At 57.7% G+C, this 18,240-nt stretch overlaps 7 protein-coding genes across 7 annotated transcripts; 4 read left to right on the top strand and 3 right to left on the bottom strand.

Moving 5' to 3' along the window:
* Positions 1-1,766: 1,766 nt before the first annotated feature.
* J3D65DRAFT_303958 (uncharacterized protein) lies at positions 1,767-3,057 on the bottom strand. The gene is made up of 2 exons (XM_066795221.1): positions 2,840-3,057; positions 1,767-2,765 (listed from the first exon to the last, which is right to left on the bottom strand). The coding sequence occupies exons 1-2, from the start codon at positions 2,898-2,900 to the stop codon at positions 2,041-2,043; spliced, it is 786 nt and encodes a 261-aa protein (XP_066657257.1). The 5' UTR covers positions 2,901-3,057; the 3' UTR covers positions 1,767-2,040.
* On the top strand, positions 2,933-4,044 carry J3D65DRAFT_303968 (DOLPP1 protein). Its single transcript, XM_066795222.1, has 3 exons — positions 2,933-3,160; positions 3,210-3,399; positions 3,470-4,044. The coding sequence occupies exons 1-3, from the start codon at positions 3,113-3,115 to the stop codon at positions 3,919-3,921; spliced, it is 690 nt and encodes a 229-aa protein (XP_066657256.1). The 5' UTR covers positions 2,933-3,112; the 3' UTR covers positions 3,922-4,044.
* Positions 4,045-5,507: 1,463 nt separating this feature from the next.
* On the top strand, positions 5,508-6,862 carry J3D65DRAFT_303936 (family 61 glycosyl hydrolase). The gene has a single exon (XM_066795220.1). The coding sequence runs from the start codon at positions 5,856-5,858 to the stop codon at positions 6,633-6,635; it is 780 nt and encodes a 259-aa protein (XP_066657255.1). The 5' UTR covers positions 5,508-5,855; the 3' UTR covers positions 6,636-6,862.
* A 1,221-nt stretch (positions 6,863-8,083) lies between these two features.
* On the bottom strand, positions 8,084-12,203 carry J3D65DRAFT_620419 (P-loop containing nucleoside triphosphate hydrolase protein). Its single transcript, XM_066799870.1, has 2 exons — positions 11,917-12,203; positions 8,084-11,847 (listed from the first exon to the last, which is right to left on the bottom strand). The coding sequence occupies exons 1-2, from the start codon at positions 12,160-12,162 to the stop codon at positions 8,350-8,352; spliced, it is 3,744 nt and encodes a 1,247-aa protein (XP_066657254.1). The 5' UTR covers positions 12,163-12,203; the 3' UTR covers positions 8,084-8,349.
* Positions 12,204-12,398: 195 nt separating this feature from the next.
* J3D65DRAFT_549986 (uncharacterized protein) lies at positions 12,399-13,090 on the top strand (the record flags this gene model as incomplete). The annotated part of the gene is made up of 2 exons (XM_066796978.1): positions 12,399-12,575; positions 12,695-13,090. 2 exons carry the CDS (start codon positions 12,399-12,401, stop codon positions 13,088-13,090), a joined length of 573 nt encoding a protein of 190 aa, XP_066657253.1.
* J3D65DRAFT_620417 (nucleotide exchange factor Fes1-domain-containing protein) lies at positions 13,041-14,095 on the bottom strand. Its single transcript, XM_066799869.1, has one exon. The coding sequence runs from the start codon at positions 14,021-14,023 to the stop codon at positions 13,313-13,315; it is 711 nt and encodes a 236-aa protein (XP_066657252.1). The 5' UTR covers positions 14,024-14,095; the 3' UTR covers positions 13,041-13,312.
* Positions 14,096-14,717: 622 nt separating this feature from the next.
* J3D65DRAFT_620408 (actin) lies at positions 14,718-17,155 on the top strand. Its single transcript, XM_066799868.1, has 7 exons — positions 14,718-15,051; positions 15,182-15,212; positions 15,378-15,433; positions 15,518-15,548; positions 15,608-16,379; positions 16,427-16,658; positions 16,704-17,155. Exons 1-6 carry the CDS (start codon positions 15,045-15,047, stop codon positions 16,655-16,657), a joined length of 1,128 nt encoding a protein of 375 aa, XP_066657251.1. The 5' UTR covers positions 14,718-15,044; the 3' UTR covers position 16,658; positions 16,704-17,155.
* The last annotated feature ends 1,085 nt before the right edge of the window (positions 17,156-18,240 follow it).

Raw genomic sequence — 18,240 nt, 5'->3', positions numbered from 1 at the left:
GATAAGCAGGCCAGATGGCTATTCCGTGCAACGCACCAAGTCTTTCCCAAATGAGAGTTGAAAAGGCTGGAGGTCTCGTGGCCAATTGAATGCCGTAGGCGTAACTGAACAAGAAAAGCTGTGGTGTTGCACTTCGTAGGGATGAAGGAGATGAACAACACACCCGCCGCGGTCAGGGTACTGCAGGGTAAATCGGCCCTTCTGGCTATAGTTGTCATGACCAGGGTGGCTTGCGACCTTTCCCATCTCCGGCGGCCGCGATTTGGGAGGCTTGCGCGAGGCAAGTCAGCGCGGGAAGCCCAAAATTCCACGGATGGCCTAGGCTTTGCGAGAACACCGCGCCGCATCGCTGACCCTGATGACAAGAAGTGAATTCCTTCGGCTTGTTCAAAGTTGCATCGGCCATTTGGTCTAGGAGAACGTCCATTCTCATGGCATTCCCCATGTTTCACAGGTTGACGGCGCGATCTCTGACAATATGGACAAACAGGCGGAGGACCCCGCAGAACAACGGGTCGTCATGGCGACTTCGTCGCGCAAACGTGCCATGGGGAACAAGCGTTTGGGTGAAATGTTGCGCAGACCAAAAGAGCTTGGCGTTGAAACGAGTGCCATGTTCTAGCGCACTGGGCTATTTGGAGGCTAGAAAGACAGCGTGGCATGGGTGCCAAACATCAACGCAGCCGCATCCGGGAAAGCGTCCGGCACGGTCGTGACCAAGCTTTGTCGGTATCAACTAGGCCCTGGAGGCCTTTCCAGGCACCTCGAAAACTGAGGTCAACGCCCGTCTCCAATCTGCCTCCTCATTCAAAACTGGCTTGCGGGATGGAAGAAACACGTGGGAAATCAGCCGAATTAGGACCCGGAGCGCCTCCAGCTCAAGCCTCGCACTTCCACAATCTCCGCGGCTTTGGTGACGTTCGTGTTGCTGTTCTTCCTGCTTGGACAGCGCAGAATCAGGGCTGTGGAGCTACCGGAAAAGAAACTCGGGCCCGGGCTCATCATACATGGAGGTAGGACAGTACAGTGAGTACGTGATCTGATGAGCAAGTCTTCCAGTCCTGGTTGTTGCACAGCCAGCTGTGTGCAATGCCGTCTCGTCAAGCAGGAGTGGCGACGAAAACTGCAAACGAAGAGAACGGAGCCTGTGAATCCCCATATTGACAGCAAAGAAATGAAAGACCTGTCGCCTTCGACTCTCTTCAGAAGTCATCTTTTCGCCATCGGAGCCAAAGTAAAATCCACGGTTGGAGATTGTTCAATGCATGTGCAACGACAGAAAGTTTCTTGGCATGTGGCCGGATTGACCATGGTCGTTCGCTTTGACGGGACAAGAAGTGCGCACATTTTCCAGGGGCTCAATACTGGTACATGTGGCGCATGCGGATCCGCTGTCCACGGACCTGACACCAAGATGTTGACGCCTTTTGACAGCGGCGACTCCGTAGATTTGGGGGAAAGCGAAAGCGAGGTGTTGCTTGTCCGCAACTGACTCGGTTTGGTGTGCCCATTGAGTCTGACGTCTCAGCTCGAGCGGCGATCTCAATTGTGACATCTTGGTTACTACCATAAACTCGCATCAGGATCGGTTCAAGAAAACAGCATCAACCAGGGATACAGTTTAACGACCCTTCAACGATCCCGCTGGTGTGCCCGGGCGGGGTATGATCCTGCCCATCATGAGCCAGGCATTTTTTCGACGACGTTGGAGGAGCCTCAATCAACACGTCGTTTCTTGGTCCGGTGGGATTGGAGACACGTGAAGCTCAAAAAGGTTGTAGGCTGATGGCTGATGACTGTAGTTTCTGGGCGGACTTCGTACGAAACTATTAACAGCGGCCCGGAGCAGCTGGACAAAGTTTGGCTGTTGCCGAATGAGACCCCGTTCGACAGACTGTCGAGATAGCCTGGCCGAAAGATGATTGACGCCAACTCAGATCCTATCCACAGAACAAATTCGATGTGGTCCCTGAGTGCCAAACGATCCTTGGTGACTCTCGGCCTGCACTTTGCTCGAGCAGAAATGCCTCGGCCGGTTGACTATCTACATCTGGAAGAATTCAGCATGTTCGGCCTTGAAATAATGTAGGCCGCAACGTAGAAAGCTGTAGCTTCTTGAAGACCCTGTGCCACTGGGAAACGGGCACGCATCTGACCAAAGAAAAAGTGATACACCTGATCGTCAATTTCCTTGTAAATGCTCACCGGAGATAGCCTTGGCTTTGAAAACCCGCCTTGAACCTGATCCGCAGGCTCACAATACTCCAGGGTGTGGAAACGGCGGAAGGAAGCATCTTCGCAAGAAGTGAGGGCGGCTGTAAAAGACAATCCTAACTCCATCTTCGAGATGCGGAGCGGTAGAAGGCGACTAGCGTTCCGAACGCTTGGTAGTAAACCAGCGGTCCAGTCTGTTCTTACCACCCAAAAAGCGGGGAACTTGAACCAGATCAGAGGGAGCGCTCCCACGGTAGTGCAGGGTCTCATGTCCGCGGCAGACTTGATGTGTGCTTCACCGATGGCAAGGTGGCAAACAGAGATGTCACACTTCATCGGAGGCGCTTTCGACAAGGTCTTTGGCCTTTGGTCCAGCGAAATCCTTCGGATCGTGAGGGTATGGCTTCCTGTGTAACATGCGGTCTTCATTGTGGCTGTCGAGGTCCGCGCGGTTTCTGCACGGGATGGGCTTGCCCAGAGCCAAAAAGGGAGTGCAGAGACGCTCAGGCATCGCTCGATGTCTCCAGGATACCACATTCCCCGTTGAATGACTGCCGGGGAGGTGGTCAGGATTTCCACGCGTCCGAATCGCGAGGGCGTAAAAAGCGGACGGTGAGCATCATACCATCTCGGTGGCGGCTTGGTCGACCGGAGTGTCTCGGCATGAGGATTTCGGATTCTGTCATTTTACACCGCGTCAACGGGTGGCCAACAAACAGAAGAGATGGAGAAGAGATGTCCTGAGTGCAGTGGAAGATCACGGGTGGTGATCAGAGATAAGATTGCGGAAATCTAATCTCCGGCTGCGCCGCCTTGCCAACACCAAGACAACCTTCATCTCCAACCACGCGCTCTCGTGCAGCCAAGCTGTGCGAAAGTCGACTCGTCCTTCGTCACAATGGATCCTCCTTCTCTGGCATCGCTCTCCCTGACCCACGTCCACTACGTGAGTCGCATCCTGGCACCTGCCGAGCAATTGATGCTGACGTGAACAGAACCCTCATGACCGCTTCTCGTACCTCTGCGCGTGGCTGGCGCTGGTTCCACAAGGACTCTGCGTAGTGTATGCGACGTTGATGTGGTCGAGCCGTGAGGTGGAAATCTGCCTGATGTTTGCAGGCCAGATGGCCTGTGAGGCCTTGAATTGGGCGCTGAAGAGGTGGATCAAAGAAGAGCGACCGAGGCGTAAGTCGACGGCCGAGAATGGCGATGCAGTCTCACACGTGGACTAGAAATGCTGACATTCTTCCCCCAGAAATGTACGGCAAAGGCTACGGCATGCCCTCTTCCCACGCCCAATTCGTCTCTTTCTTCTCCCTCTACCTGACGCTGTTCCTTCTCTTCCGGCACGCTCCGCATCCGACGCAGACACACACGCCGACCACCTACGCACAGCGCCTTGGGCTTTCCGTGCTTGCGCTCGCCTCTGCGGCCGCCGTGGCGTTTTCCCGGATATACCTCACGTACCACACAAACAAGCAAGTCCTGGTCGGCTGCGCTGCGGGTGCCGCTTTTGCCGTTGTGTGGTTTGGTTTCACCACCTTGCTGAGAAGGTCAGGTTGGGTGCATTGGGGCTTGGACCACCCCTTGGCAAGAGTCTTTAGGCTGCGCGACTTGGTTATTGAAGAGGACCTCCTGGATGCAGGATGGGCCAGGTGGGAAGACAAGAGAAGGAAAAGGAGCGTGAACGGGAAAAAGAAGACGTAGAGTAGGGGCGCATAAGAGAGTAGGGGCGCATAAGAGAGAAGAAGCTTGGATGTTCATGTGCGCAAATCTCGTGTCGATCCAGGGAATTCGGTGGGTGATCCTTCGCCTTGGAGTTGTCGAAAAGCTGGCGTCCGCGGAGTATCATTTCTCAGTCTGTCGACAATAGGGTTCCTCGGTCAGATGTTGTATAAACTCCAACGCAGGCGTCTCTCAACGACCAATCAAAGTCACGTCAATTCTAATCCATGGCTCTTGGCCAAGTCGCCATGCTAATTTTGGTGAACGCTCATTTAGGTACTGGACCATCGCCTACGGACAGTCAGTGGAGCTGTAGTGTTCTAACCAAGAAAGCCCTCTCAGCGCCGAGCCGGAGACGCCTCGAACATTGGCAATGCTGCCTCTTCTGCTACCGAGATTGCAACTCGGAATTTCTCCGCCGCCGTTATTGAGGCGCCAGGAAAACAAACAGTATCCAATGCTCGATATTGACGTGGAACCGCCTGATATGACCCTCCACATCTCGCTGTACAACGGGCCGAGAAGCTCTGGAAGGAAGCCAATATGAAGGAAAAGAAGCCAAAATCTAGACCGACGTGGACGCATCTGCAAAGGCGTTGGAGATGAAGAGGACTTGGGCGTGCAAATTTTGCAAGCCACGGTGGCGAAGGCCATCACCAACATGGCATACCATTTGGGGCTGAGAGGTGGTGTTGACGTCGATGGGGGAGGACAAGGCTGCAGCAACCTTGCTCGGATGGGCCGACGGGCCGAGCGCTGGCTCGACCGGAGACGTCGTTTGCAGCCGATTAATTGCAACTCCACTCATTCCCTTTACAAGACCTGCGCCCCTGTCCCACAAACTCTTCCTACGGCTCCCCCACACCACGTTTGATGGAAGCGGCTGGACAAGAGACGCCCACGACGATCGCTCGTATGCAGACACTGCACAGACCAAGGGCTCGGTAGATGCGACAGACGACACTGACATGAGACTGCCATCATCCCAAAGGAGACATGTACACAGCTATCCAGGACCTTTGTTCTGTAGTGGGAGAGGAACTCTCTATCAGAGTGCAGGACTGATGCATGCTTGGGAGTTTGCACAAACTGTTCGGCAATGCACGCCATCTTGCATCTGGTTGGTCCACGAGGCGACAATTCTGGCCCTTTCAAATGTTTCAGACCGGCAGTCGCGTGCATGCGAGTTTGCGGTGTGGATGGATTTGGAATCCGTCTGACTACTGCCAAGGACTCCTTGCCAGAAGCAACGGTCAGATTCGCAAAGGGCTGCGCTCAGAGTCCTCTTTGGTCTTCCAAACCGCACTGACCAACCTCCTCTCGTCCTTTGTTTGAACTTTGGCGATCGTCATCGATTTTCTAGCGAGCCGCCAATAGTTCTGCAAAGATTGCAAAGCAAATGTCGACTACAAGCTGTGCCTCTACCTGCAAGCAATGATTATGGGCGTCTACCAACGTCGCCCAGCGTTTCGACAGGTAACACGGCGCCCCAAGAGCGATAGCCGAGCATCAGGTGTCGGGGTTGATTGGACGGCAAAACCACCAGGAGCATAGGCCGCTTGGAGCACCAAAGAAACAACGTCACTTCGCGCCCCGAGTTTTCAAAATGTACCTGAGTGGCGTCTGTTGTGACAACACTGGGGCATGGCTTCTGTTTTGCAGCAATCTACTTCGGCACGGCGGACATGTCCAACAGCGGAAAATCCTCCACCACAGGAGTTACAAGGCGCACGGCCTCGCCTGGGAGAGCAGTAGCGAGCTCTCTCCTGTAGAGATGGTATAAAGATGGCTCTCTCATCATTACTTTGAACGGCACGGCTGGTCCAACTCGATTCCCTCACTTCAACACCATCCACTCACTTCAACCCCTCACATTCATTCGTAAGCGCTAGACGCTACAAGACAACAACGACAAAATGAAGTACACTCTCATGACCCTCGGCGCCTTTGCCGCCTCCGTCTCTGCCCACGGCTACGTCGAGTCCGTCATTGCCGGCAGCTCGACCTACACCGGCTACAACCCGTCCTTCTCTTACCAGACGCCCGCGCCCAAGGCCGTCGGCTGGTCGGCCGAGAACACGGACAACGGCTACGTCTCGCCCACGGCCGTCGCCCAGCCGGACATCATCTGCCACAAGTCGGCCAAGAACGCGGAGGAGTACGTCACGGCAGCGGCCGGCGACGAGATCTCGCTCAAGTGGAACACCTGGCCGGACTCGCACCACGGGCCCATGATCGACTACATGGCATCGTGCGAGGGCGACTGCACGACGGTCGACAAGACGGCGCTCAACTTCGTCAAGACGCAGGCCAAGGGCCTGGTGTCGGGCTCCAACCCGGGCACGTGGGCCACGGACGACCTGCTCTCCAACAACCTGATCCACAAGACCAAGATCCCGGCCGACCTCAAGCCGGGCAACTACGTGCTGCGCCACGAAATCATCGCGCTGCACAGCGCCAGCCAGCAGGACGGCGCCCAGTTCTACCCCCAGTGCATCAACGTCAAGGTCACCGGCTCCGGCTCGACTGCCATCTCCGGCGGCGAGCCCGCCACCAAGTTCTACAGCGAGACTGGCCCCAGCATCATGTTCAACCTGTACACGACCTTCTCCAGCTACACCATCCCCGGCCCCGAGCTGTGGAGCGGTGCTGCCGCCAAGCTCAAGAGGCACGTCAGGGACTTCCGCCTCTTCTAAGCTTCTTCTTGAAACATTTCTCGCGAAGTTGATCTTCGCATTTCGGACTTGAGGGGGGGAGAGGGGTTGAGTGGGGAGGGGCTTGAAGTGAAGCCATGTGAGATGGATGGATGGATGGGATGGGATGCCGCCATTGGGCCTTCTCGGGTAAACCACATATGCTCTTCATGTATCTAGATATCTTTTTCGTTGCCGCGCAATGGGATTGGTGAAGCATAGCATTTGACGCCGTCTCTTTTTCTCCTTTTTCGTTTCTTCCTCAAGTGACCGTTCAGCCACTCCTTTCCCCCGCCCTGCCAAACAGCCAACCTTGAATGCTCGCTCGGCCAATTCCCCGTCCCCGTTCCTGTGCTGCCGCCTACCACCACGTAGCCGACCCCTGCCCCGTCTATCATCATGCGCTTTGTCCATGTTTCAAGCCACCCACGCGCGCCCCACAAAAAGCCGCCAAGCTTAAAACGACGCCCTGACGACGCAGATCGCACGTCTCTTTCCAGTTCCCCGTTTCCAGTTCCCAGGTTCCGCCATCGACACTGGAGCGTTGGTTGGCGCCCTGCGTAGGGATGATGCGACGACGACGACGACGACGACGACGACGCAGCAGAGTGCCTGAATGCCGACCGACGCGCAAGCCTCCTGGTTCTGTGACCTGGACCTGGACCTGGATTCTGGAACGCAGACAGATGGATGGGTGGGCGTGTGGTCGCCTTGCGGCCGGGCTGGCTCTGGCTGTCTGCCGCAAGGCGGGCACTCACTCACCACAATACTGGGGCAGGGTGCACCTGAACCGGGTGTGTGGGTGGCGGGCCTAAATGCCGCCGCCTTCTTTCTCTCATCCATTGTTTATTTCCCTCATTTGACGTTTGGCGAGCAGATAGGATAGTAGAACAGTTGGAAATTGCAAGGGGGTTGGGTATGGCGCGGTGGACGTGAGGGAAGAATCTAACCAGACGGTTTCCAGAGCGTATCGAAGAGGTCTGGAGTCTAGAATCTAGAGTCTAGACGCCCGCATCGCGCATCGCCATCTCCGCGCCGCAGGGCATCCTTACCCATCCGCCGCCGCCGACGTGGTGATGGCGCGGTGGGCGCCCCGTCCTAGGTAGGTAGTCCTACCGCAGTGCCAGTCCCACGCGTCGGGTCGTTGTGAGATGAGGTAGGTATTGCTCGTTGCCAGTCAGCCAGTCTTCGTTTCTGCGCCTAGCGACAGGCGCGCGAGGAAAGTCTGCCCATGCCAGGGTGCCTCACGTACCAAACAAAACCTTAAGCTCTAAACCAAGCTTCAGCACAGTACGAGGAGGGAGGGACAAGGGAGCGAGGATTAAGGTTGGTGCCGCCCGCCACACGGGAAAGCCACTGTGCTGGGTACCGTCGACGCTTGAACGCAACGTGGTTGCTCGCGGGGGAGAAGGATTGAGGCAGATCGATTGAGAGTCAAGAGAGTGCTGTGAGCAGGTTTGAGAGGGATGGGGGACGGAGGGTGGTTGTGACGTCAATACGAGGATGACATGTCCGGGTAGGTAGAGTACGGTAGGTGAAAAAGATGGGCAGAAAGTGTCGATACATCAGATGAGTTCTCTATTGGTGAATTGACATCTTCGCTCAGAAAGGCGGACGTCAGACGTCTAAAAATCACCCTCAAAACTTTTCTTTTCCCCCGCAACGCCAACGCCATCAAAACGCCTATACTGTACTATACTTGCTTCGAAGCAGCAGTCTAGCTCAACACCTTGTCGACCTTCCACCCCGCGCCGCCCTCTCTCTTCTGCAGGACCTTCTTCGCCGGCAGCGGCCACCCCGTGGCGCCCTTGCGGCCCTCCAGACACGGCACGACGAAGCACTCGCGCTGCTCGCGGCCCGCGTCGTCGCGGCCGCGGTCGACGACCTTGCCGACGGGCTTGCCCCACGCCAGCAGCGGCGTGCCCTTGGCCAGCGCGGCGAGCTGCTCGCCCGACACGGGGCACAGCGGGTGCATGCGCGTCTTGGGAGCCGCCGCGGAGACGTGCGACGGCGCGGCGCGCTGCAGGTGCGAGTAGACGATGTAGCGCGGCAGGTGCTGCGGCGCCGTGTGCGCGAGGACGGACGACGGGTGGACGAAGACGAAGGCGGCCTGCGCGTCGGCGCGCACGTCGGCGCGCTCGCTGCTGGCAAACAGCGTCACGTACGGCACGTCGGTGGCGCGCTTGGGCTTGCGGGCCGGCAGCTCGGCGACGTCGGGCGCCAGGTCGGCGCGCTGCGCGACTTGATCCACGAAGCCGGCCGCGACGATGTAGTTGAGTTTGGCCAGGTCGGCGGGCTCGGGCACGGCGAGCCGCGGCTGCTGGTCGTTGGGCTTGAGCCCGCACCGTGGGTTCTCCTTGCGCACGATGTTGGTTAGTTGGGAGCGCAGCTGCGACGCCTCTTGCAGCCCCTTGAGGCGCAGGAACCACTCGGCGGCGAGGTCTTCGGGCTTCTTTTTGCGCTCCGAGACGAACAGGAGGAGCGCGCTGAAGAGCTTTATGACGTCGCTGGAGGGGTCGAGGTTGGAGAGGAGGGCGCGAGCGCGGTTGTAGGCTTTGCGTCGCCGCTCCCTCTCATCCTCGGCCACATTATCGGCATGCGTCCGGATGCGGTTTTCGTCCTGCTCCGCGGGACTGGGCGCAAGATTCAGCTGATTTTCGGGAATGAGCAGGTCGGGAACGACGAGAGCAGAAACGAGCGCGACGATATAGGCGGCGAGGTTGTGGTTCTGCCCAATGACGAGCATGCGAGAGAATCGCGGGCTGAGAGGGTAGACGGAAAGCTGTTTTCCAAGTGATGTGATTTTGCCCTGCTCGTCAATGGCACCGAGGTTTTGCAAAAGACGCTCAGCCTTGGCCAGTTGCTGGCGGTCTGGCGGCGTCGGGAAGGGATAGTTGACGACCTTGTGGATGCCCATGCTCTTGAGCTGCAGGACGAGGCCTTCGATGGGGGTCCGCAGGATTTCCGGCTCCGTGTATTGCGCAAAGTCGCGCTCGTAGACTGCAGATGAATACAGCCTGTAGCAATGACCTGGCCCGGTACGACCAGCGCGACCAGCACGTTGCTCGGCACTGGCCTTGCTGATCCAGCCAATCTCGAAACTCTGCACTCCAGTCGTCTGGTCGTATGTTCTCTCCTTTGACCTGCCACAGTCAAACACGTAGCGGATTCCGGGAATAGTCAAACTTGTCTCGGCCACGTTGGTAGCTAGGACAATAAGACGAGAGCCGTCTGGAGGGGGCTCAAAGACTCTGAGCTGTTGCTTGGTTGGCAGCTGTGAATACAGGGGAAGAACGTGGACCTTGGGAGTCGGAGCTTCTTCGTCGTCTTCGGCAATCTCAAACTCCTTGTCCTCTTCGTCGTCATCCAGCCCATGAATTACCGAGTCGTCGTCCGAGCCATCGTCATCTGCGTCGTCAGGAATCCTGTCATCGCCAATCTCCAGGTCTTCGGCTTCAACGGGCGCTTCAGTTGCAGAAATGCGGATGGGTGGTTGCTTGACCTCGGCGCCCTGAGTAGACGGAAAGGTTTCCTTGAGCTTTTTGGCCAAGTGCGTGATTTCATTTTGACCTGTTAAAAAGACCAAAATCGCGCCAGGGGGTAGTTTGCGGTGTCCTCTGCGGACCTTTCTGAACGTCTCTTCCACATAGTCGGAGCTGGTGCGCCTCGAAAAGTGCATAGTCACAGGAAACTGTCTTCCCTCAGCCTGCACTAGCGGCGGTGGACCAGCCCGGAACAAGCGCTCATTTTGCAAAAAGTCGGAGACGCGCAGGGTGGCCGACATGATGATGAGCTTGAGCGGCTTAACATTGGGGTCGTCTTTCATCAGCTCACGGCGCAGGTCGACGATGCGACTCATCATTCCAATGAGGATATCCGTGTTGACGCTGCGCTCGTGGGCTTCGTCAATGACAATTGCCGAGTACTGGGGGAGAGAAAGATCCTGAGCGATTTCGCGAAGCAGAATGCCGTCCGTCATGAATTTCACTGCGGTTTGATTATCGGTGGTGGCGTCGAAGCGAATCTGGTAGCCAACACGCTTGCTTGCACTTCCCAGCTCTTGTCCGACTCGGTTTGCCATGCTGACGGCTGCAACTCGTCGGGGTTGCGTGACGCCAATCATGCCAGGGGTAGGTCCTTTCGCATCGCCGTAGCCGGCCTCGTACAAGAATTGTGGCACCTGTGTTGTTTTTCCGCTACCAGTGGAACCCCACACCACAACGACGTCATTGTTGTGAATTGCCTCCATAATCTTTTGCTCTTCAGCCACGACTGGCAGATTCATCCGCGCTTCCTGGACTTCGGGCGGGCGCTCGACTGTGACACTGTACGCCTTGCGCCATGAATCTGTTGCGGTCTTGGTGGCTAACTCTGATGGCAGCGGTTCCTCTTCGGGACCACGAGGTTTGAAATTGGCAGGTTTTGAGGTGAGGACCGGGAGGCTTTCGATGTTGGTGGAGGGAGTGTATCCAATGGCTTTATTGCGCTCTTCCGTTGCCCACGCCTTGAAAGCAGATGAGCGGGCTTTGCGCGCCTCCTTTTTGGCGTCTTCGTCCTCATCTTCTTCTGATTCGTCCTCGTCATCGTCGGAGCTGTCTTCATCATCGTCCCCCTCATCTGACGACTCATCTTGCTCATCTTCATCCCCTGACTCGGAATCCTCAACAGCACTCCATCCGCTGTGACTGCTGCCATCACTCTCGTCCCCAGATCCCTCGCCTTCAGAGCTGAACCCCTCCCACTCTGGCTCTTGAGGCTTGGCCAAGAACTTGAGCTCAGGCTTGGTTCCTGCTCTCTTCCTCTTCTTGATGATTGGCTTGCCATTTTCATCCAGTTCGAGCGGCCTCTTCAACCCAGTACCAAACGCAGCAGCCGGCTGTGCTGATTTCTCCGCCTCTTCTTCCTGATCTTCGGCCTTCCTCTTCTTCCCAGCGCTCGTCTTGTCATCCTGTTGTTCCGCAGGCTCGTCGTCGTCCGAATCGGTGTGGTAGCCGTCAAACTTCTTCTCCGGGCGCGCAACATCCTTGATAATCTCTTCGTTCTTTTGCACATCGACGCCGGCCTCTCTCTGCTGCTGCGCGCGATAGGCGACTTCGCGTCGGGACTCGGTGACGCGGCCCAGCTTTTTGGCGCTCTGGAACAGCGACGTGTCGATCTTCTGAGCGGCGAGTTTCTTGATGAGTTCAAGATTCTCTTCCTTCTTGAGCTTGTTGTCCTACACGCGCCACTCAACAAATTAGCCAATGCGTCCAGCATCTCCGTTGCGCCGCCGGGGCCCACGCACAATGTACTTGTCCATGCGCTTCTGCTTCTTGGAGCTAATCTTGCTCTGCGGCTGCTGCGCGCGCAGCTCCTCCTTCATCCGCTTCCTCTTCTCTTCTTGGTCTTGCTTGCCCGCCGGCAAGATAATTTCCGCATTTGCATTGTCGACGGCGGTGCTCCCGTTGATCTTTGCGGCGGCGGCCTGCCGTTCCGATTCCTGGCGCAAACGCGCCTTTTGCTTGCGCTGGCGGGGCACGAATTTTGCCATGGCGCCGAGGGAGGAGGGAGTGTAAGGACGATGTTGTTGCAATGTCGAGAGCGCGACGCTGCCGACGACATTATTTCCAGCGGCATGGTCTGTGCGGCTTTTCTGCCGGTCCAAAGGCTGACCGCCTTGGGAGCTCGTCGTCGGAGCTGCACCACCGTGAGCTTCAGACACAACTACCACTTCCCACGTCTTTTCGCAGAACAGCTCCTGAGGTCAATTGATCTTACGCTTACGCCATGGCGACAACACAACAATCGCAGCCGTACTCTTTCCCCGTCCAACCGGAAGCGTTTCCGGCCAAAACGCGCAGCGCAGCTGGCCCCGTCGACGGCGTGCCCACCAACGTCATGGTCGTGCAATTCGAAGACAAGATCCTGGTGACGATATCGCAAGCCGGACGTCTCGCACACTGGGTACATAAGCCCCTGCATCCCATCTACACGCCATAATCACCAAGCCATTGTTCCCGTGGCCGATTCCCTACCTTCTACACACCCACGACGCAAAAAGACGAGTATGCTGACAGCAACAGGCACACGTCCCGCTGTCCACGCTCGCCAACGCCTCGCTCGACCCCACTGCGCCCTCGCTGCCCCCATCGACGTACGCCGACGACGCCGACTACGACCCGCTCGCGCCGCAGAACCACGACTCGTCGCTGCTTCCGCTGCCGCAGCTGACGGCGACCCCGATACTGGGGGGCGGCAGCAGCAGTCATAATAGCGCGGCGGGTGATGTGCACACGATTACGCAGCTGGTGGCGACGCAGGTGGCGAGCGCGATTGCGACGAGGGATACGGCCGAGGGACGGTTGGTCGTTGTGGGCGCGGGGTGGGATGTTGCGAGGGCGAGGAGGGAGAGCGATGGGTGTGTGTTGGGGAAGGAGGGGTTTTTGGATGTGGTTGGGTTGGTGGTGCAGTGTTTGTGAGCTGGAAGAGGGAAAAAACACGGCGGCGCGCAATACACGAGGGAGCAAAGCAAGAGAAGGCCGAATTCTCAGTTGAATTTTATGATACCCGTAGGCGTCTATCCAAGTCATGCATCATGATATCTCGCTCATGAACGTCCAGAACCAAACCCAAACGCCAGAGTCCCATCCCAATTTTCCACTCGGAAAATGCCAAATAATCCTCCCAGGATATCCGCCATCTTACGCGCCGCTTTGAGCCTTTTGCTTGCTCTTCTCCCTCAGACTGTCAATGACCAAGTCGCAGTCGGACATTTCTCCTGCCTGGAGCCCGCGCCCAACCCACCGCTCGTCGCCAAGCGTCTCGACCACCTGGTCCAAGGCGGGCTGAAAGTTCCTGACGCCCTTGCTGAGCGCGCCAATGGCCTTCTTCCTGACACCCTCATCGGCGTCCTCTCTGGCGAGGCCGACCAGCGTCGGCAGCACGCCCTTGTCGAACACGGCCTGCTGGCCCTTGACGTTGTTCTCAACGGCGGCGCCCACGGACGCGGCGGCGCCGGCGCGCAGCTGCGGCTCGTCGGAGGCTAGCAGCTTGAGCAGCGGATCCCACAGCTGCAACGGGGTGATGTTGTTCGCATTGTCGATCTGCTCAATCAGGTCGTGGAAGTTGTCGAAGGCGGTGAGTTTGGCGGCCAGGTCCGTTTCGGTGCTGTGCAGCGCCGTCATGGACTCGCGCATGAGGTCGGCGTCGCTTGGCCCGCCGAGCAGCGCGGCCAGGACCTCGGGCGTCAGTTGTGTGCGAGGCTGGGCATTGGTGGGTTGGGTGGAGTCGTTGGATGTGGTGGTGGCTGCGGTGCTGGGCGCGGTGCTGTCGGCGGGGTGGGTGGTTGCGCGCGTGGCTTCGCTGTTTTCGATGCCCCAGCGCAGCAGGTTTTGGAGACGTGGGTCGGACATGTTGGAATGTGGTGGTAGAGGGTGGTGGGGTGGTTGGGTGTCGAGGTGATATAGCTGTGCGGCAGTGGTGACAAAAAAGTAGCTTAGCTATGACGAAGGAATGGAAGGATTCGCGAAGCAGCCACCGCCTTCGGAGGGGTTCTGCCGCTAGCGGCCGAGAACGGTTAGCGCACGGTGCTAGGCAGAAACGGGCGGGCGGTAACGCGCGTCAAAACAACGTTAGCATGCATGATTAAGCATATCGGCCATAGTGTCATAGGTTGGCACCTGTCAACTCCATCCCTCGACCCTCGTCGCTCGCCTGCTGCGGCAGCGCGACGAGAATAGCGACATGGCCGCCGGCCCCTGAGCACATCAATCTGTTCTGGAAGAAACGGGAGACGCGGCCGGGGCTCCCGCTGCCCCTCGCTTCACGTGACTTGGCATATTGCGATGGACCTGCGCGTCAATCAGGAGTGGAAGACTCCGGCTCCCCCTAAACCTGCAGCCTCGTGCTGTGCTGCTTGGCGCCCGGCTTCTGGAAGGCCAACACGTAGATACACAGGTGAAGCGCAAAAGCAATGCTGCCGCGGGCGCCTGTCGTCAGCTCGCGGGTAGCCAGGTACCTGTAGCTACACACAGTAGTGAGCGCCAAGAGGCCACCACCACGGCGACGCGCGGACATTGAATGAAATAATGCTGCCTGGCCGTGGCGACGCAGACGAATAAAAGAAACGAATAGGGGCGGTATCGAGCGATGCGTTGTTGCAGTCCAATTCAATCCATCGACGTTGTTCTGCCCCCTCCCCTCCCCTCGGCTGAGTTAGCAGCCACGCACAGACGCACCCAAGACCGCTCTTCCTCCCCCGACTCCCAGTCTCCACGTCGTCCGTCTTTGACCTCAACTATCCATCACCTCTGCTCTTCCATCTCCATCTCCATCTCCATCCACCACCCGCAGCCTCGCCCGTCTGCTGCATCCTCCAGCCCAACGCCTCTCGCCAATCTATCCCCCAACTCTTAATCTCTCTAATCTCTCACAATGGAAGGTATGTCAACAAAGCTCCCTCCCTCTGCCCGCCCGCCGCCTCCTGACAAGCCGCCCTGCCCGCCCTCGTCTGCTCCCCTCGCCATTGCGAGCTCCCTGCATCTCCCGCTGACCTGTCTTTCGCTCTGCAGAGGAAGTCGCCGCCCTCGTCATCGACAATGGGTAAGAAATCCCCACGTTTGCAGCTTGGAGCTCCTCGCGTGCGAGGCGTCAGCTTCAGCCTCCTGGCGCGACCGCCCCCTCGCGGGCCCCCTCGACCCATCGCCATCCGCCACCTCCACACAATGGCCTGCTTGAGATGGATTGACCAGAGCTGACCTGTATCAGTTCGGGCATGTGCAAGGCCGGTTTCGCCGGCGATGACGCGCCCCGCGCCGTTTTCCGTGAGTCCCGCCCTGTCTGCGCTCAGAGGGCCGATTAGGCGCCCGCGAGCTCAATGTTGACACACGTTTGCTGACGCTCCGCAGCCTCCATCGTCGGTCGTCCCCGTCACCATGGGTATGTTTCCTCGCTGCGTCAGGCCCACCGCCGCCGCTTCTGGCGCTAACGCTCCCCAGCATCATGATTGGCATGGGCCAAAAGGACTCGTACGTCGGTGATGAGGCACAGTCGAAGCGTGGTATCCTCACGCTGAGGTATCCCATTGAGCACGGTGTCGTCACCAACTGGGACGACATGGAGAAGATTTGGCACCACACCTTCTACAACGAGCTGCGTGTGGCACCCGAGGAGCACCCCGTCCTGCTCACCGAGGCTCCCATCAACCCCAAGTCCAACCGTGAGAAGATGACGCAGATTGTCTTCGAGACGTTCAACGCCCCGGCCTTCTACGTCTCCATCCAGGCCGTCCTGTCGCTGTACGCTTCCGGTCGTACCACCGGTATCGTCCTCGACTCTGGTGACGGTGTCACCCACGTCGTCCCCATCTACGAGGGTTTCGCCCTCCCCCACGCCATCTCGCGTGTCGACATGGCCGGTCGTGACTTGACCGACTACCTGATGAAGATTCTGGCCGAGCGCGGCTACACCTTCTCCACCACCGCCGAGCGTGAAATCGTCCGTGACATCAAGGAGAAGCTCTGCTACGTCGCCCTCGACTTTGAGCAGGAGATCCAGACGGCCAGCCAGAGCTCTTCGCTCGAGAAGAGCTACGAGCTTCCCGACGGCCAGGTCATCACCATTGGCAACGAGCGTTTCCGCGCCCCCGAGGCCCTCTTCCAGCCCTCCGTCCTCGGTCTCGAATCCGGCGGCATCCACGTCACCACCTTCAACTCCATCATGAAGTGCGACGTCGACGTCAGGAAGGACCTGTACGGCAACATTGTCATGGTAAGTCGAAATCCCTGTCGAGCTTGCGCCCGCGCTAACAGCACTAGTCTGGTGGTACCACCATGTACCCCGGTATTTCCGACCGCATGCAAAAGGAAATCACCGCCCTCGCCCCCTCGTCGATGAAGGTCAAGATCATTGCTCCTCCCGAGCGCAAGTACTCTGTCTGGATCGGTGGTTCTATCCTCGCCTCGCTCTCCACCTTCCAGCAGATGTGGATCTCCAAGCAGGAGTACGACGAGTCTGGTCCTTCCATTGTCCACCGCAAGTGCTTCTAAGGTGTGTTTCCTCTTGCCAGTCTGTGACCCCTGCTAACCCCACCAGCAACGTCTTGCGTACGATCACGGCTTTGATGACGGCACGCCTCGGCGCGGCGGCGACGCTCGCCCTGGGCTACGCCCTTTCGCTCGTGCTTGCTCTCCATGTCTGACCAAAATGGCGATTCGAAGAATTTTGGGTGGTTTTGTTACCCTGCGGGCGGTGCGGCTGGCTGATGCGAGGACGAGCGTGCGTTTTTTCTCATAATCCCAACCAAGAATCGAATGTGGTTTTTTTCGTGGAAGTAGGCCATTTTATTTCCCGGCGGGAGTGCGACATGATATGGGGGTTAACAAGGGGATGATGCTACTGCTGCGGTGGGGGAAAAGCAAGAGAAGAAGAGAGGGGGGACGGGCGTCTGCCTCGTCGTCGTCGCCATCGCCGTCCGCTCGTCCCCTTCTTCCCTTCTTCTTTCTTTTGAAACCTTTTATGTGATCAGTCCCAGCCTTTTTTTTACACACCTTTTGAATTGCAGTCTGTTGACAACCATTTAAATGCGTGGGAGATGCCCGTCTCTCTTGCTTCCCGTCCGTCGCTGTCTGCCTCGCTGCCTTTGTTGCGGTCTGCGCTGTTCTTTTGCGTCACTGCTTCAGTGCCGGCCGCTACTCTGGAGTCGAGGGACCTTGAGAGTGAAGATGGTTGACCGGATGACGATGACTGGATGACTGGATACGGATGACTGGACAAGCCCACCACAATCACATGGACGTCAGCGCTCTTTCTCCTACCGTGCTCATGGGATTTCCCTTCCCGTCGTCGTGTGTGTGGTTTGGCGAGGTGAGGTAAGGTAAGGTAGGGGTGGGTGGTAGGGGTAAGGCTAAGGGTCCGAGCAGGGGTAAGGTTAACCTAAGACAAGGGGCAGGGCAGGCCGGGCAGAGCGGGACGGCCCGCGCGTAGTGTCGGTGGTCAGGGACCTTGAGGGAGGTTGGCTGCGCTGCGCTGCGCTGTCTCTCTGTCTTTCTTGGCTGCTGGGCGTGGAGTGGAGAGGAGAGAGCATGAGAGTCGGTAGGCCTACTATTTCTCTGTCTCCCTAGACGTTCGACGTTGTAAGTCTACACGGCTCAATCGGGTGATTGAAGTAACATCAAACGTCTAAAAACTTGCGCCGACTCCCTGGCGGCATTTTAGGCCATCTGGCCGTAATTCGGCACAGCCCCTTTGGCCGATGGCAGCGCAAGATGCTCTGTGGATAGCGCCATAGATTTCTCCAGATGTTCGACGTTGCGCGAGTTGCCCGATTGGGCTGCGTGGAGCTGCAGTGTCCAGGACAGAGAGAGAGAGAGCGGGCTCTGAGAATCAGTAGTCCTACATGCGGTGATTGAAGTAACACCAAACGTCTGAAAACTTTGCGCCGATTGGCGCTGTTCTTGTCCCTACACCTTGGCCGATGGCAGCGCTGGGACTCTGTCTGACAGCGCCGGTCTTCCTAGCTGTTAAGGACGGACGCTCTCGTAGATAACGCCAGAACCGGAATCTCCCCAGACGTTTGAAGTAGCACGAGCTACCCGATTAGGTTATGAAAATCAACCACCATTAAACGTCT

Source organism: Phyllosticta citribraziliensis (genome assembly GCF_038025025.1).
Source record: "Phyllosticta citribraziliensis strain CPC 17464 chromosome Unknown J3D65scaffold_4, whole genome shotgun sequence".
Classification (NCBI taxonomy): Eukaryota; Fungi; Ascomycota; class Dothideomycetes; order Botryosphaeriales; family Phyllostictaceae; genus Phyllosticta; species Phyllosticta citribraziliensis.
This window is presented reverse-complemented; position numbering and strand designations above follow the sequence as displayed.

Excerpts from the sequence above, each read along its gene's own strand:
- J3D65DRAFT_303958 (XM_066795221.1), bottom strand. The coding sequence starts at position 2,900 with ATGACAGAATCCGAAATCCTCATGCCGAGACACTCCGGTCGACCAAGC. Across the intron at positions 2,766-2,839 it reads ACCAAGCCGCCACCGAGATG|TCATTCAACGGGGAATGTGG; the intron begins GTATGATGCTCA and ends CCTCCCCGGCAG.
- J3D65DRAFT_303968 (XM_066795222.1), top strand. The coding sequence starts at position 3,113 with ATGGATCCTCCTTCTCTGGCATCGCTCTCCCTGACCCACGTCCACTAC. Across the intron at positions 3,161-3,209 it reads CCCTGACCCACGTCCACTAC|AACCCTCATGACCGCTTCTC; the intron begins GTGAGTCGCATC and ends TGACGTGAACAG. Across the intron at positions 3,400-3,469 it reads CAAAGAAGAGCGACCGAGGC|AAATGTACGGCAAAGGCTAC; the intron begins GTAAGTCGACGG and ends TTCTTCCCCCAG.
- J3D65DRAFT_303936 (XM_066795220.1), top strand. The coding sequence starts at position 5,856 with ATGAAGTACACTCTCATGACCCTCGGCGCCTTTGCCGCCTCCGTCTCT.
- J3D65DRAFT_620419 (XM_066799870.1), bottom strand. The coding sequence starts at position 12,162 with ATGGCAAAATTCGTGCCCCGCCAGCGCAAGCAAAAGGCGCGTTTGCGC. Across the intron at positions 11,848-11,916 it reads AGCGCATGGACAAGTACATT|GACAACAAGCTCAAGAAGGA; the intron begins GTGCGTGGGCCC and ends TGGCGCGTGTAG.
- J3D65DRAFT_620417 (XM_066799869.1), bottom strand. The coding sequence starts at position 14,023 with ATGTCCGACCCACGTCTCCAAAACCTGCTGCGCTGGGGCATCGAAAAC.
- J3D65DRAFT_620408 (XM_066799868.1), top strand. Across the intron at positions 15,549-15,607 it reads GGTCGTCCCCGTCACCATGG|CATCATGATTGGCATGGGCC; the intron begins GTATGTTTCCTC and ends AACGCTCCCCAG. Across the intron at positions 16,380-16,426 it reads TGTACGGCAACATTGTCATG|TCTGGTGGTACCACCATGTA; the intron begins GTAAGTCGAAAT and ends TAACAGCACTAG.